Source organism: Fomitiporia mediterranea (assembly GCF_000271605.1).
Source record: "Fomitiporia mediterranea MF3/22 unplaced genomic scaffold FOMMEscaffold_5, whole genome shotgun sequence".
Lineage (NCBI taxonomy): Eukaryota > Fungi > Basidiomycota > Agaricomycetes > Hymenochaetales > Hymenochaetaceae > Fomitiporia > Fomitiporia mediterranea.
In genome coordinates, this window is record NW_006760390.1 from 396,613 (window position 1) to 413,270 (window position 16,658).

General features: G+C 48.1%; 5 protein-coding genes across 5 annotated transcripts; 3 read left to right on the plus strand and 2 right to left on the minus strand.

Annotated features, from left to right (window-relative positions):
* The first annotated feature begins 1,303 nt into the window (after window positions 1–1,303).
* FOMMEDRAFT_145830 (uncharacterized protein) lies at window positions 1,304–2,198 on the plus strand. The gene is made up of 4 exons (XM_007265073.1): window positions 1,304–1,503; window positions 1,559–1,731; window positions 1,793–1,941; window positions 1,996–2,198. Exons 1-4 carry the CDS (start codon window positions 1,347–1,349, stop codon window positions 2,069–2,071), a joined length of 555 nt encoding a protein of 184 aa, XP_007265135.1. The 5' UTR covers window positions 1,304–1,346; the 3' UTR covers window positions 2,072–2,198.
* Window positions 2,199–3,744: 1,546 nt separating this feature from the next.
* On the minus strand, window positions 3,745–4,211 carry FOMMEDRAFT_70582 (fungal hydrophobin; the record flags this gene model as incomplete). Its single annotated transcript, XM_007265074.2, has 4 exons — window positions 3,745–3,791; window positions 3,850–3,913; window positions 3,970–4,097; window positions 4,151–4,211. Coding segments are annotated over 4 exons (300 nt in total), but the record flags the coding sequence as incomplete, so codon positions are not given.
* A 1,974-nt stretch (window positions 4,212–6,185) lies between these two features.
* FOMMEDRAFT_81968 (uncharacterized protein) lies at window positions 6,186–7,578 on the minus strand (the record flags this gene model as incomplete). The annotated part of the gene is made up of 5 exons (XM_007265075.1): window positions 6,186–6,263; window positions 6,320–6,583; window positions 6,635–7,031; window positions 7,081–7,315; window positions 7,365–7,578. 5 exons carry the CDS (start codon window positions 7,576–7,578, stop codon window positions 6,186–6,188), a joined length of 1,188 nt encoding a protein of 395 aa, XP_007265137.1.
* A 381-nt stretch (window positions 7,579–7,959) lies between these two features.
* Window positions 7,960–11,361, plus strand: FOMMEDRAFT_132998 (uncharacterized protein; the record flags this gene model as incomplete). Its single annotated transcript, XM_007265076.1, has 5 exons — window positions 7,960–8,126; window positions 8,740–9,043; window positions 9,100–9,583; window positions 9,641–10,539; window positions 10,591–11,361. The coding sequence occupies 5 exons, from the start codon at window positions 7,960–7,962 to the stop codon at window positions 11,359–11,361; spliced, it is 2,625 nt and encodes an 874-aa protein (XP_007265138.1).
* A 248-nt stretch (window positions 11,362–11,609) lies between these two features.
* On the plus strand, window positions 11,610–16,583 carry FOMMEDRAFT_166919 (uncharacterized protein; the record flags this gene model as incomplete). The annotated part of the gene is made up of 5 exons (XM_007265077.1): window positions 11,610–11,682; window positions 11,754–11,854; window positions 11,905–12,806; window positions 12,864–15,611; window positions 15,671–16,583. The coding sequence occupies 5 exons, from the start codon at window positions 11,610–11,612 to the stop codon at window positions 16,521–16,523; spliced, it is 4,677 nt and encodes a 1,558-aa protein (XP_007265139.1). The 3' UTR covers window positions 16,524–16,583.
* Window positions 16,584–16,658: the final 75 nt, after the last annotated feature.

The following is a 16,658-nucleotide window of genomic DNA, read 5'->3' on the forward strand; positions in this document are numbered from 1 at the left end:
TAAAGATGTAAAGAGCTGTCAGTCGCAGGTAGGGAAATGCATAAATAAATAAAATGTTGGTGATTTGCATGAGTGTATCAGGGGACAAAAGGATCAAAAAAGGTACTGATATCATCCAACGGAACGGGTATTATTGCACGACACTTTGGCTCCGTCATTGTAGTCCGCTGCTACCGAAGAAGGTCGCTCGGGAAAAAGTACATTATACCAGGAACTGAGTACATTCGAGGTTCACATAAATGATAAAAGGCCCGAAATTTCCAATATTTGATCTTCCCTTGTGAAAATTACCGCCATTAACCTTTCAGTGGATTTCATCCTCAATTACTTTCCATCTCTGTAGTTGCAGTCAAGTCTAGAGATAAGTCAATAATTAATATTGCCTAGTCTCTCAGACTCTCGTTACATACTATGCATGGATCGACGCAGGTGCGGAGATTGAAAAAGTTTATCAACAGTCGCGCACATCAATTTCTCGGCCCACGACCTTTGTAAATCCTCCATCTACTCAAAACCGGTCGTACCAATTGCAAAAGAAGTTTTGCAAGAATCCGTTTATATTCTCATCTTCCCCTGTGACTGTGAAGTCCGGAGATCTTTCGCAATCGTGCAAATTGCTCATGAGGTCGAACTGTGAACCTGAATCGTTCTGCAGGAGTCTGCGGCGAAGAATTCTAACCTTCGCGCAGTTGGGCTTTCTAGTGTACGTCTCTGGTTCTTGCCAACTCCGAAGTCGCAGCCCAAACAACATGACTGTCTGCGGACGAACTGGATGACTATCCGAGCATTCATCCTTGACAAATACACAGTGACAATAAATCGGTTGTCCTGCAGTCCATGTTTTCTACTTTAACACCTCCGAACCATCACAGGTCTCCTTACTCTCGTCATGGATTTCTCATGCCTGTCTCTTGAAAGCCGGTCCAAAACCGGAAAACTGCCGAGGAGATCAGCGGTCCCAATAGATGCGTCGTAGACTCAAGTGATATTTGCAAGAACTTTACTGTTCTTAGCCCTCACGTGGCGTTTGTGTACGGATTTGCGCACAACTTCTGTCCTCTTCCGTTCTGTTCCGTTTCCCGATACAGGATGGCCTTCTCATTCCGGCGACTTCTAATACTCTCCGCCGTTTGGAGGCGGCTACTTGCAAAAATACTCGTTCGTGTTTTTTCTTTCTTGACACCATGATCCTATTATTTTCCAACTATCTGTTGTGACCTGTCCGTGTGAAGAGAAGTCAGCCAAAACTCTATATAAACCCATCTGAAAGGACTGTGAAAGTCAACAAGCGAACAACACAGTGCTCTCTTGTCCCTTTGCAGCCTCTCAAGTGCTCTTTCATCGCCATGTTGTTCTCTCGTGTTCTCTCTTTCTTCGCGTTTGCAGCGACCTTTGGCAGTCTCGCTGTAGCCCGTGCTGTTCCCGAGAAGCGCGACATAGCGTCCATCCAACAGACGGTTTCGAACCTCAAGTCGACCACTGACACAATCGTGTCAGAGATCCGTACGTGGTATTGACATATAAACGGGTTTCTAGCCGTTAACGTCAAGCACTTTAGAGGGTCTGATCGCGAACAAGAATGCGACGGACGCGACAGTTGCCCCTCTCATGAGCGAACTCATCACCGCGATTTACAATGCGAGCAATGCTACTGCTTCGTCCGCACCCCCAGCTCTTGTGAAGCGCCAGGATATATCTGGCATTGCTAATGAGCTGACATCCGTCATAACGGTACGTGTCATCGCTTATGTTCGAGTCTGATATATATTAACTTCGGAAATGCCCATCGCAGGCTGTCACAGGGATGCTTCAAAGTCTGGCACCAGAGCTTTCGGGTATTCCTGTCGTTGGATCTCTCGTGCCGGAACTCGGCGGCGCGCTCACCTCGCTTCTTTCTGGTCTTTCGCTCGTGACCGGTCTCCTCTCTACTGTTCTTGGCCTGTAGGTGTTCTTTGTAGCCGGGATGATCCAGCTGTGCTGATTCGAACTTTCAAGCTTGGGACCTGTCACTGGGATTCTCGGTGGACTTGGCTTTTTGGGAGGTATCCTCGGCCTATTGGGAGGTCTTTGAGGCAGTGCCAGTTGAAGGGATTTACTTGGCGTTCAAGCAGTGAAGCCAAATCGAAGAAGGGGCTTGATAAATACAGTAATAAGCCATACGATCGTTAGGAATTTCAGAAATTAGCGTTCTCCGGGACACTGAACACGCGTTATGGAAGAAGCAGATACCCGTTCTAGATTCTAACTCCGCTGTCAACAACAGCAAGATATTTCAACTTAACGGGAGCCTCATTTTGAAGAGGAGGTTCTCCCGAGTCACTTGCGTGGCAATCTCAACCAGGAGCACTCAAACTGGGATCTAGAAACTAATAGAACGTGCACTCGTGCTCCTTTCATGAGAAAGCGACAATCGTTGAATACCCCTCAAACAAGGCTCAGCAAGAAGCGCTATGCTAATATTATATTCGCTAAGCCAGCTCACTCACCAGACCAATGGCGCAGCTACAACTGGTTCGAGAAACATATTTACTTACCTTTAGCCAGCACGTCACCTAAGCTGAACAGGCCAGACCCATGAGGAACATCGCCAAGTAATCCAGAGGAAGACAAATTAAACTCACTTTGCACAGTCGAGTGAAGGGACGGCGGTTGAATAGTGCAGAAAGTTGCAATTCAGCGGAAAAATACAATAATAAGTCACGGAAATAGTGATTTGGTAATACTCATGACGAGACTAGCCACCACGCGTATACTTAGTCGTCCCGGCTTTCTTTTCTCGTCGAACATCATGCTGCACAGTATTCTAAAAAGGATTTTATGTACAAGTTTTCAATTGTGCTATTCAGTCAGCACATCCATTTGGACAGTCAGGCGCCCAGGCTGACTCCAGCTTTGCCTCAAACCTTTTAACAAGCCGGCAACGAAAGAAGACGGCAATGTTGCTAGTGTAGACGTCCAGACACCCGATTTGATATTAGCCCGTCTCAATTCAGACAAGGGAGACTTGCAGGAGAGTTGCGGCACAAAAAAACAAGATGCCAAGAGTAGTGCAAGCCTCTAAATAATTGAGGACAAAAGACTTGCAAAAGACTTGCAGAGGCTTGTAACAAGTCACGAGACTTTAGTTTATGTTGATTTTACAGAGGAAAATGAGAGGAATGACATAGTATTTCGAAGTCCGACAGCTCTGCAAGTCTCACAAGTGCTCTCGAGCACTTGCAGGACTTGCACAAAACTTGCACAGATTTTGTCTGTATTTGGCAACTATTAAGGTACATGTCATTATTTTTTTGCACCCCAAACATCTCATGCTAACGTGCAAGTCTGCCTTGCCAATGAATTGAGACCAGCTAATAATTTGTGATCGACATTCAATGAAATAAACAACAGCAAACACAAGTATGGATGCACGACGTCGCACTGACCTTTTCTTGAATCACCGCAGCTGACGTTATATAAATTTTTATACTTAGTACTACCCATGCTAAGGGCTGAAACTGGTATGTGCTGTTACCCCTCAACACGTGGTGCAAATTTCACGAAAATCTCGACTCGCAGGCAGACATATACCATTTGACAACAGTGTACATGATATACAAGTACGCTCGTTAACCAAACAAAGAGTGAAACTACAAGCTTCGTTCTATGGTGTAAACAACCAAAGTCCCTTAAGCATCGGGATCCCATGATTTCCTACCGAAATGGACCCGTTGAACGAAGCTCCAAGACAACCATTAGAGATGATTAGAGGTTAATGTTGATTGGCGTGCAACCAAGGGCAATCAGACCATCTGGAGAGCCAAATGTCAGGAATTCCGCCGAGGTAACTTCATGTGTACATATACTCACTGAAACTGTTGTTCTCACAGCAAACCGGCTGGGCTGAGCAACTGGTGCCTCCGGCACCAACGACCTTTTGTAGAGATCAGTCTGTTTGGGCGACAAACATTTCATTTCGGGACTATTTACCGTGATTGGGGAGCATGTCACCCCGACAGGGATGTTGACAGGCCCCAGTACAACTCCGAGGAGGCCAAGAAGGACCGAAATGGGGTTGCTATTGGAGTCCTGAACGCTCTGGCAGCATTGCAACGCGCCTGGATCACCGCATTAGTACTAATTCTTTCACTTTAGTTACCGTCTAACTTACCAGTGTCGCATTGACCCGCAGACTGAGGAGTTGGTGTGGCAACCGCAAGAATAGCGAGGGAGGAGGCAATGGCGAACTTCTTAACGAACATGGCTGAAGAAACGAGTTGCTGTCTTGGACTGCTGGATAGTGCACTAGGAGTTTAGTTCACTGACGGACAAGGAGGAATTTCACAGTGCTTTTATACCACCTGAAGACGGTCTGTGCGTTTTCCTATGTCTAAATTTTCGTGAAAACGAGGCAGAAAGGAGAATGAGATCAATGAAACGGAGACGTGGCTTCGATTACAGAAAACAAATGACCGTTCCACTTGGACAGGTTCTTCCGACATTGAAGTTTTCTTTTCTTCTTGTCTACATCAAAATAGCCCTTGCCTGAACTAATGACCTATTGGAATTAAACCTTCCCGTCGGCGAGGCGTGGCCGAAGACAGAACATGGAGTAGGAAGTTGTTGCGACTGCACAAGCCAATGCGAATCCTCTTTCACAACATGGTGCATATACTCGGTGGATGTTGATGAAATTCGACTATACGTGGTGACTTTGGATCGAATGGCACTCAAACGTGGCTTAAAGGCACTTCCTCCGCTGTCTAGCTAGAATATTGCCAGCGAGCAGCAAATTTTCTCTCAAATATGTGCACTATGGAAAAACGCTAAATTGTAACGATGATCGACGGGCACCAAGAGTAGGTAGGAAATACCGGAGTGAGCGGTTGTTCAACTCAGTCAATGCAGCAGCTTTAATTCCGATCGCATCGAACCAGGTAGAGTCATGAACTAATACGATGATATCGGCGGACCTCAAATGGCATTGAGCATATTAGAGGGAAGACTTGTTTCGCCCACACGAGGATTATTTTTCGGGGGGGAAGCAGTACTGGTCTGAGCGTACCATCGGCATGGGGGTGAATGCGTCTACCGACGGCATCTCGTTCTCCAGGCTTTTCCTGTAGATTCATTCTAAGTTTGCGAGTGGCAGAAGCTCCTCCCGGAAAGTATCCATCAAACCAAACCAGTGCATGTTTGTGGCCCACTTAATTTTAGTCCTTTGGTGAAATTACCATAGGGTTCAGCTGCAGCCTGACCTCAGGAAGCGTCTGACACTTTTTCAGAGGTAATAACCGAGCCGGATGTGCGAATTTAGACCATTGCCATATGCTTGCCACTCACCGAGAAGATAGGAACGAGCCAGAGAAGTCTAAAAAGAGACCTTAATCGATAGGAACGCGTATGATGCTTTTAACGAGGCGGTGGTGCAAAAAGCGTCATAAAAATAGACCGAGTAAGCGCCTGGATCTTCTGAACAAAAGCTTCTACCTTGGTACTGGGAACTGGAGTTACCTTTTAGGACGTACAAAGGGGCGACCACCACCGTGCGTGGGTGTCGTCAAGATTCATCCACCGTGAAGTAAAGGGTCAGAAGCAGTGAGAAGCCAGATCATACGCCAGATTACTTCTACCACTTGTAGTCGATGATGCCTTAATAAATCCGAGACTGGAATGAAGTCCTATTACAATGGAGTTCATGCGGTGCATTTTCCGGCCAATTGGTCACTGGTGAGAAGTTCAACGGTTCTTTCTGTATTTTTCGACTGACAATTTGCTTCGGATACGTCGGCACGGACGGCAAAATACTTTGTGACAGTTCAACCTTTAGACCACGTTTAGGCCTTATTTTGAGGTGTTAGATCGGGAATGAAGTCGAAGTCCCCTCTCAGGCACAAGTCGGAACCGGCACAAACGAGCCGGTCCTACCTGTCGTGGGGAAGCCTCTATAAACCGGAGAACCGACTAATTTTTAATTAGCTTTGCCAAGGCAAACATGGAGTCAGCCACGTAGGATTTCACGACGGTATATTATTATAAATATTGTGACGTAGAAAATAACAACATCTGACAATAAGACACCACATCAATAGTGCTATAAGTTAAGTCCCTATAAGCGACTAACTTACAAAGTTCCCAAAACCAAAGAACAGAACGAGTATACCACTGGAGTGAATATAAACACTAAAGGGTGCGGCCAGAACTTGTCACCAAAGACGATTTGCCAACGCGGGGAATTTTCGACTAAGGCGGAGAATAACAACGTTTGCACTAAGGCTCGAGAACTGGTTACATTCAAACTGATTAGATCACACCAAAAGAAAGCAGCATTGAGACTCACTCCATTACCAATGTACATTTGCGAGCGCATCGCAATGGCCATGTCGACAGCCTGTGCGATGTATTTCTGCTCTGGGACCAATGTAAGGTCTCTCGAGGATGCGACACCCTCCCATCCACCCATATCCATGATATTGTTTTTCAAATCCTCTATCCAATCAGTCGGACCATTCGTCATAATGTAGACTCTAGTCAAACCACGGCCATCGGATGTCTGCCTCACTGCATCGATCTTCTGTACGATCTCTTCAATGGTTGGCCAACACTACCGCGAATAAGATAGAGCAGCGGAAATCAGCAGTGACAGAAGACTTACATGTTTCAAATAATGATTCATGATTGCTTCATTGTCTTCAGACCCTGTTCGAACTGGCTTCTTGAACCGATCAACGAGTAATGGAATTCGTAGCCAACCCATATATTCGGCTTCCCAGCTTGCAAGGTTCCGGCAGTGATCCAGAAAGTCCCCTCTTCGAACATGAATAGCAAGTAGTCCTGGAATGGGGTTGGTGGCGTCTTCAATGTCGTCATCCTCTTGTAAGAGCCGAATTGAAGATAGAGGACGATCTTCTGCTTTAGGAGCATCGGAAAATAGGTGGATATTGGTGGACACAGCGTCATTGACAAGAGAGGACCAGGTGAAGCGTTTCAAGATTGGAGAATTTACGAATTCATCAAAGAAGGGTTGGACACGCCTCCCGTCTCCGAAAACCCTGGGCATCCGATTAGAGTCATCGATAGAGGTATGCGTCAAGTACTCACATGTAGCTAAAGATCTGGTTCGATGGTCCGACCTCGATACACTTTGCTCGCGTTTGCCTTAACTTCTCAGCCCATGCTTTCATCATGACGCTCGCATCAGCATATGGGTCGAGTTTGTCGTTCACGTGGTTACTTTTCATGGTAAGAGGCTTGGGGCACAATTTTTGATAATGCAACTTGGTTACAGCCCTTGGTGCTTTATCACCCTTCCCGAATGAGCCGCCGACAGTGGGACCTATGAACAGGAGTCAGCCACTGCGATCGGCAAAGACCTTGCGGCATACCTGAGATGAAGGCAGTGTACGGAATTCTTGAAGGGATTAGTTTGCCTTGATAGTCGGTATAAGGCTGGCTTAGGTCGTAATTCCACGTGTATTCATCAAAGACGAAACTGATAATGCTGCTCGTTAGGCATGTACATGTTTCAACGGTGGGTTGCTCACGTTTTATTAGCAATGTAAGCCAAATGAGAAAGAAAGAGCTGTTCTTGCAACGCATTATTAAATCCCAGACCTATTAAGTATGTTGGTTGTTTGGTAGTCAACGACCGACGAGCAGTGGCATACCCCACACGTGGTTAGCGGCATAGAAGAAATCTGCGTCTGCTCCTTCTGGATACGGTAACGACTCGTCTTGCTGAGGGAGATGTCGCTCGAACTCGGCCCTGTCAAAGTCTCGGATTGGACAATATATGAACGGAGGAACCTCAGCACACACCATTGTTCATATAGCGGTGGTAAATTGCTGCTTTTTAGGGTTACCAGATGCCCTAAATAAGCAACTGGAGATTCCAGAAATCCCGAAAACCACAAGAGCCAGAAAGAAGAGAAGACAAGAATTGCGATGCGGTAAAATTTAGTATGCCGACGTGGATACAGAATGTTGACCCAGGCTCTGCTACCGCACGTGTGGCGAGACTCGGCTGCGCTCAAGGGAAGCATCATGGCCAGTGGATCAAATTTCCTTCGCATTGTCAAAAAAGTCGTCGATGTGCTTCGGCACGAAAGGAGAGTTGTCGAGCGCAGACGACGAAACACGCGAGGCCAGTGTGCCATATAACATGACGATTCGAGGCGGTGATCGAGCTGCGCACATCTGGACCTTTGGCTTGCGGCGGCCGAATGGGCAAATGAACAGCTGAAACGGTATTGGCCGGTTCTCGGGAGCGATTTTCGGCCTCCGTCTTGCCATTTTCAAACGAGTTTTATCGAATGTCAGCTATAGTTATGATTGCCCCAAATGTCTTGAAAGTAAATCAGAATTGCGACCCTCCGACACAAACTTGTGCAAACAGTAGCGCATCAGGGTAAGGTCAGTCAATCATTTGAGTTCTAAATATAGATGTATGATGTCAGCTCATTCAGGGGCTTGGATCTGCGCCTCACGTGATGCTTTAGACTAAGTAGCCTCTGGTCCAGTACTCGACGACAGACAGCGCACATCGTTTCAGGCTTTCCACGCTGGCAGGTCGTCCAGCATTCAACCACGACGATGGGTATGTAGAATGGTCTTCTTGGCATTACAGAGCATACACTCACTATCTGCAGCGACCTCGCCCACTTCCTTCGCATTTCCCTCAACCGAATCGCCTGCTGCGACGACTCCCACTGTTCCGGTCCCGTCACCACAGAGACGCCAACACCTCCTTTCATTTCGTAGAATATCCCTTCCAACTGCCCCGACCTTACTGAATCGACAATCGTCGGCTAGCATAACGTCATATGATTCATTTCCTGAACAGAACGCAGGTGCTGGCCCTGTAGCGACCTCCAGCACGTCTCGAAACGTGATCACCAAATCTTCTTCCCGTCCTTTAGCATTAGAGGTTCCAAAACACGCAAGACGAAGGAGAGATAGTACGAAACCGCCAGATGAATCCAAATCCGAAAAAAGAAAGAAAATCATAGCGGAGTTCTATGATACAGAGCGTGCATATGTAGAAGGCTTGGAACTGATTTACTCTGTGAGCCTTTCAACTGATTTTCTTGTCTTCTTACGACCACTAATATTAAAATCCAGCACTTTCTGACGCCGTTGATCGAGAGCCTTGAAACACCTTCACCACTGCTTGACCGAGAAGACCTTATTACAGTATTCTCAAATTTCATCGACATTTGGAATTTGCACAGATCCTTTCTTACATCTCTCACCGAGCTTCTGTCTCCTTCGCTTTCTCGGCCGAGAACTTTGCCCCCTCCATTATCATCTGTGCTCGTGTCTCATTTTCCATACCTGTCTCTTTACACTCCATTCGTCTCCAGCTTTCCAGAAGTTATGACAAGGCTGTCTGATCTGCAGTCATCAAACCATGCCTTTGATTCATACATCAAGGACCGCGAGGCAGACGAACGATGTGGAAAGCTCAAGTTGCGGGATTGGCTTCTTACGATTGTTCAGCGATGCCCTCGTTACCTTTTGCTCCTCAAGGATCTTATATCGTGCACAGACCCTGGGGATCCAGAGCGTGCAAATTTAATATCTGCACATTCACTGCTTGAGAAAGGTGGGCGGATGGAAACAATACACGTCACAGATACTAATCTAGGATTTTCTTTGACAGTTACAACGTCTCTTGACATATCGCTTCACACGCACGCTCAGACCCTTACCCTTCTGGCACTCCAGCGAGCTACGTTTAATTTGCCTTTCCAGCTCGTCAGTCCAGGTAGAACACTTCTCAAGCGCGGGACCCTCATGCAACTAGACAACTCTTCCATTCTCAAGGAGCGGGAGTTGTTACTATTTTCCGACTGTCTTCTCTGGCTTGCAAATGATAGGATGATAGAAGCCGAATGGACGCGACGAGGTAATGACTCGACCAGTGGTGGCGCCGGCTTTGCTCGCAGTGGATCACCAGGGAAACGACCCGAATTCAAGCGAAGCAGAAGCAAGAGTGAAAACGAGCTGCCAGCTATAACGAAATCCCACAAGAGCCAAGTACCTGTTAGCCCAAAAAAGCCGAATAAGGTGCAGCAGTCTGTCCCTGAAGAGAGGTGGTGGTTCAAGGGTAAAGCAGAATTAGTCGACATCGAGGTAGTATTTAGTTCAATGAGAGAACCAGGCGACGAGAGACGTTTGGACATCCTACATCCAGAGATGTCATTTGCGCTTTACGCAGATAACGAACAAAGTCGTGACGACTGGGTATCCGCTATCCGAGGAGCGAAGGCATCACTTTTAGTTTCGTTACACGTTATGCACCCAAACTCCACTCTCGCTTCTTCCTCTTCCACAAATCACATCCGCCGGTCTTTGCAGGCCTTGCCTTATCTTCCTGAAGAGGACGAAACCCAGGCACTCCCAAAGAGGGGAAAGGTCGATCATTTTGTCCCAGCGATCTGGGTTCCAGATGGCAAGACTGGGTCGTGCATGAGGTGCGCAAGGAGTTTCGGATGGAGGAGACGAAGGCATCACTGCAGGCTATGCGGACGTGTCGTCTGTGCTAATTGTTCTGAGAAGGCAAGTTTTCCCTATTTGTTGACAGAGCTTTCACACTTATTTTAACTGCAGACATTCTTTATCGCTGACGCCTCGTTGAACGATTCGAGCAAGTCAGCGCGTGCATGCAACGCCTGTTACGACACAGTTTTCCCTGTCATCGAAACGTCTGCGTCTGAGAATACGATTTCGGCAGCCCAGTCCGGCTCGACGCTATCTAGTTTCCCATCTTGGAAGACGCAGAAACCTACAGCACAAAGTTTTTCAAAACCCTCGGAACTCATGTCACTGGACGTTCCCATGTCTTCGTCCGGCTCCCCCTCGAGGAACGTGGATGTTATACGTAGACCTAAGGCTAGACCTCTCAGCCATCCTGTGATCCCGCAAGTATTTGCGGAGTCTTTTGAAGGCTCGTATCTTTCAAAGAGAAGTGAGGAAGGGGAAGACCTGAAGGAAATTGATGAGTCTAATGCAGAGACTGATCGAGTCCTCGAAGACATCTCAGCTGCATCTCTAAATTCACCGTCGTTGCTTTCAGCGCCGATTGATTCCATTGAATCTTTCGCTTCCGAAGAAGTTTCTCCTCGGGCTAGGAAACGGTTCTCGATGCCCGCAATTGCCTTGCAGACGACACCGGTAACGACTCGACCAAAAGTCAGTGGTGAGGGCCGTTTGAAACGTTTCTCGCTTGTAATAGGCGGAAAGCAGAAACCAGTCGCCCAAGCACAAGCCACGGGGCTTTCCGGAAGAAATGATCCTGCTGCGGAAACCGACTTGAAATACGGCATTGCAGCGGCGAGGCTGCAAGAACTACTTGAAAGGACCAGTTCAGCTCGCGATTAGGATTGTTGCCATTAAATGGATGTATACCTAACGAAAGCATGTATAGGCGGTCGTTGCGATCCGTGTATTTATGTACATGATGGACAAGTGCATGTATTTATTAAAATTACGGAAAGAATTTGGAACTGTTAGCCGAGAATACACGCTCACGTGACTGGCGCGTTGATCGAACAACGTGCCACTTCCGCAACCACTTGTCTACAATTAACAACACCCTCCTTGCTTGCCCGCTGAACGCCCCCACCATCATGTCGTGGGACTTCGCCGTCGACGATCTGCGGAAGGAACTCAAAGAATTGAAGGAGAAGCTTGCAGTGCAAGGTACGTTGGTCCTGACGGTGGCAATATTAACGTTGTGCAGCAGTGGTTCTAATTTCGTTCCCGATTCTCAGGCGTCAAGATTGGCGAGCAAGAGAGTAAATTAATCAAGAACGAGGAGGATTTGAAGGTTGCACAAGACAATTATGCCGATACCCTGTACAAGGCAAGTTTGGTTATGAAGTGTCGCCCAACGTTATTTCCGCTTACCTCATTCGTATGCAGCTCCGGAAGGAGGCAGATCGGGCATTAGAGCTTGAAGAATCTCTTAAGAGGAGAAATGAAGAACTAAGTAACGAACGGAATACCCGAGAGAATGTAGAACAGGCTCTTCGGACGGCGAACGAGGAACGCGAGAAAGAAGCGGCGTCTGTGAAGGAGACGCAGTACTTCCTGAATCAAATTGCGAGCGAGTCTAGCGAGAGTCGCAAGGAACGTGAAAGGCTTGCAGCAGAGAAAGCGAAACTTGATGCGCAAGTTCGAGAGCTACAGGGAGAACTTCGGAGACACGAGATCGCACCCCCACCTCCGCCCAAAACTCCCGCTAGACCCCGCGCTTCTTCACTTACTCACATCAACAAAGTAGTCATGCTTGAGCGCGACATCGAACAGATCCGAGCGTCAGCATCTTCTTCCGAAATTGATCTGAAGTCGACGCAGGAGAAGTTATCTAAAGCACAATCCGATTTAATCCGCATTGAAAATGAGAAGGCGGTTTTGGAGAAGAGACTGAAGGACGCTGAAGAGAAGGTGAAGGATGCCAGGACCGACAAAAGCGAGCTGCAGGCGGAGCTGGACTTCTATCGAGAGCAATGTGCGTCGGGGTCACGAGAGGCGGAGTTGATCGCCAGACTTGAGGAAGAAGAGAGCAAAGTAACACTCTTGGAACAGCAGCTTGCTCAGGCTAGCCGCTCTAGTGCGATGAAGCGTTCTATTGATCAGCTTCAGAGTCAACTTGACAACGAAATTTCTCGCCGTCAGATAGCTGAAACACGCGAGGTCATGCTAGTTCAAGAGAAGGAGGAGGCGCTGAATGAGCTTGAAGACCTTAAGGTGAGCGTTCGAGAGCAGGACTTTTTCGTTCAGCAGAGAGATACGCGGATCAAGGAACTTGAAACTCGAGAGAGGTACATTCATATCTTTGTTGCACTTGTCATGATAGTTGTCTAATTCGACAATTCTAGATTATTACGAGAGCAGTTAGAGATTACAAGCGCAAATGCAAGCTCTGAGCACGAAGGAATCGCGAAGATCACTGAATTGGAGAACCGGATTGAACGTATCCGCGCCGAACGCGATGAGTTAACTGGTCATTTGGAATTCGTCCAATTGGAATGCCGTTTCAAAGTGGAAGCTCTGGAAAAGGCGCTCGCAGAGCGAGCAGCGAATACTCCAGATGATCCCCGGCTACAGGATCATCAATCACGTATTGCACAGATGGCGGAAAGGGTTGATACCGGAAAGACGCACCTACAGAGACTGCGTATTGCTTTGTCCGCCACGCTGGTCACTATTCAGCAACTCCACTCTCAGAGTTGTATTGCCACTTCTCAGGAAAAGGCGCAGACAATGGAAGTAGATCCATCTATTCTCTGTAATGACCTGGACGAGCTTCTCACAGACTCCTCGTCGCTCGATTCCGTCGTTTCCTCACTACAAGATAATTTGCGCGCGAAGGTGGAGGAAGCTGAACATGCCCGAGTGGAGCTTGTAGCATCTCTGGCGTGCAAAGATGACAAGATCGCCGAACTTCAACTTCACTTATCAGACTCCTCCGCTGTTGTTCGTGATGAAAAGGAAAGGCGTACTGCCCTCGAAGAACGTGTACAAGAGCTTGAAGTCAACCTGAATACTGTCAGACAAGAGCTCGCCGATGCGTTAGAGCATTGCGAACGCCTCGAAGCCAGACAGTCGTCAGATGCGTCATCGAATGACACTATCCGTTCCCTCCGGAAGGAAGTTGAAGAGCTCAGGAGCAGAGTGGCACGAAGGACCGAGCAAATTGGCTTGCATCAGCATGACATCAAGCGACTTGAAACGAACATGCGTTTGATGGACGAACGTCTGGAGGAAGTACAAGGCGAGCTGGAAATGGCGGAGACGACGAAAGCCGCAATGCTTGAAGATTGCTCGACAGCGCGCGAGGAACGCGACCAAGCTAAGAAGAACTTGTTGCAAGCGGAGCTCGAGGTTGAGCAGTTGGCTGCGCGAGTGCAAGGACTGGAGAAGGAGACCAGCAAGTTGCAAAATGACCTTGCAGCACGGGACCAACGGGACCAATCAGTGGTCTCTGCGTCAATCATCGAACGAGATGCTCGGATTGCTGACCTAGCGGAGAAAGTCAAAGTGAGTGAGACTGCGCTATCGGACGCTCAAACGCAGGTGGCTGGCCTCCAAAAGGAAATAAAAGAGGTCCAGGAGGCAGGCAAGCGATCAGTCGAAGAGCAGAGTAAGAAGATGCAGGACACTGAGCTTGCCACGTCGGAAGAATTGGAACGCCGTTCGAGCGAGTTACAGCTCCTCAAGCAAGAGGTAGAAACTTCAAAACTTGCCCTGTGCGAGACGGAGGACGCTTTGAGAGCAACAAACGAAAAGTATGAACGAGCAACGGAAGAGATCGAGGAACTTAAAGCAGAACTTGCCGCCGTTAAGGAGGCAGGAGAAGAGACTTCTGAGGCTCAGATAGATGTGAGGATGGCACTCGATGCCAAGGAGAAGGAACTCGAGCGGAAGGAAGAACAGTTACGACATCTATCCTACGAATTCGAAGCGCTTAAGACCAGAGAAGAAGAAACATCCTGCATGCTGGAGTCGAAGCAGCAAGAGCTAGACATATGCTCCGCAGAAGTACAGCGGCTTTCCTCGGAGCTTGAAACGACGGAAGCGAAGCAACAAGAAGCTGCAACCCGGCTCGAGTCGGCGGAAAGACAACTTGCCGAGACCAGTAAACAAGTTGAACATCTGGAAACAGAAAAGGCAGATCTTCTAACGCGACTCGCGGCATTCGAGACCGAATCTGATAAAGAGTTGACCGATTCAACCGCTCTTCGTTCCATGCTTGAAGAGGAACGAGAACAATACGAACAGAAGGTTACGAAACTGGAAGCCGATATCGATTCTTTACGCTCGGCAAAGGAGGAACAGCTTAGAACTTCTGATTCATCTACTGAAGAGTTCAAGATTCGTCACCAGGAAATTACAGCCTCGCTGGAAGAAACCAAGGCAGAGCTCGCGGAGCAGCGTGTGCAGTACGAGACCCTCCTCGAAGAGCATCGAAAGGCATCTGCATGCCACGAGGCTGAAGTGGTGGATCTCAAACACCAGCTTTCTAGTTTATCTACTGAGGTGGAAAATCTCCAGAAATCGCTGCAGGAGGAGATTGACGGCCGGAAACATGAACTTGCCGCTCATGAAGAAGAGCTTTGTCTTGCACAAGACAAGCAGGGAGCAGTAGCCGATATCGAGTCTGAGTTGAAGCAGGACGTTCAACGATATCAGGATCAGCTTGCCGAAGTTCGAGCGAGTCTTATGTCTCTTCAAGATGAGAACACGACTCTGCAGTCAGAAATGGACGACCTGTCTGGAGAATGCCATCGTGCGAAGCTTCAGAGTCAGTCTCTGGAAAGACAGCTCTCGTCGAACAATAGGGAGTTGTCCGAACTGCGCGAAGAATTGTCCCATGTACGAGAAGCGCTCTCACGCTCGGAGAAGTCTGGCAAGACAGCAGAGATGAATCTCCTCCTTTTCAGTCAACAGAACGAGCGTACTATCTCTTCCCTTCGTGCTCAGTTGAAGGAACATGAGAAGGGTGCTGAACGGATTCACAAGCTTCAGCAGATTGTTGGGGAAACCAGGGAGCAAATCAGTGAGATGGAGGGTCTACTTAAAGCCAAGTGTGCTGAAATCGAAGAAAACGATGACAAGTTCATCCAGTAAGTCCATTCATCGCGATCTGTATTACTCCGAGAAACTGACTGACAATCGACGACAGGCTGTTGAAAGAAAAGAAGAAGTTGACAAGTAAGGTCGAGTCCTTGACGAAAAAGAATAATAGCTTGCAAAATAAACTTGCAGCGGCATCCTCAGGACCGTCGAAAGTAACGTCCCCTCCACCACAGGAGGCGCACCGCCAAGCATCGGCATTGGAGTCCGGCCGGCCTGCTCCTGTTCTCGATTTACCGAGTGTCCATGTTGAAAGGACCACCGCTGCAGCTTCATCGTCTTCCGCAAGACCAAGGTTATCCAAACGGCCAGCTCCACTAGAATCTAAGACGCCGGAACCGTCGAGACGCATCTCTGGCTCCAAGAGGCGTCGCGAATCCACACCTCCGATAGACGAGCTTCCTGTGACGACGTCGATAGGCAAGAAGCGGCCTCTTCCTGACGATTCTGACTCCGTCCGACCGATGGTTGAGGCTCGCTTCCCAGATTCATATCCATCCACTTCTGATAGTTCGTCAACACCTCCAATGCCTTCGTCTTCTTCGACCTCGGCACTACCTTCAGTTCCTCCAACATTCGAGTTCACTTCCACGCCTCGTCGCCGAAGAACAGCGCTTCATACCGGGTTCACGCCTGTACGAGGACAGGCAGCCCTTCGACCTACTTTGAGCCAACCTTCGCCAATGCGAAAGACTGCGGCTGCTAGGGCTATACAAGCATCGTCTGTAATCTCTGATGTAACGAACAGCCCTCCGAGAGCCAAACGACATTTAACGGTTGACGAAGACTCCAACGAACCTCGAGTGCAGAAGCCAGCTGGAAAGGGTTGGTTAGGGAAAATTCGTGGAGGAGCAAATCCACTGAGGTCACGACAACAGCCAAACACGGAAAACCGTCCATAAGTAGCTTGCATTGTGTACAGTCCCTGTAGCATGCATATGTATCTATAGCTTGCATCTGCATTTTAATATTATGCCTTTATGCCTTTATGCCTTTATGTGCCTTTGTGCCTTTATGCCCTTATGATGTCATCTTAT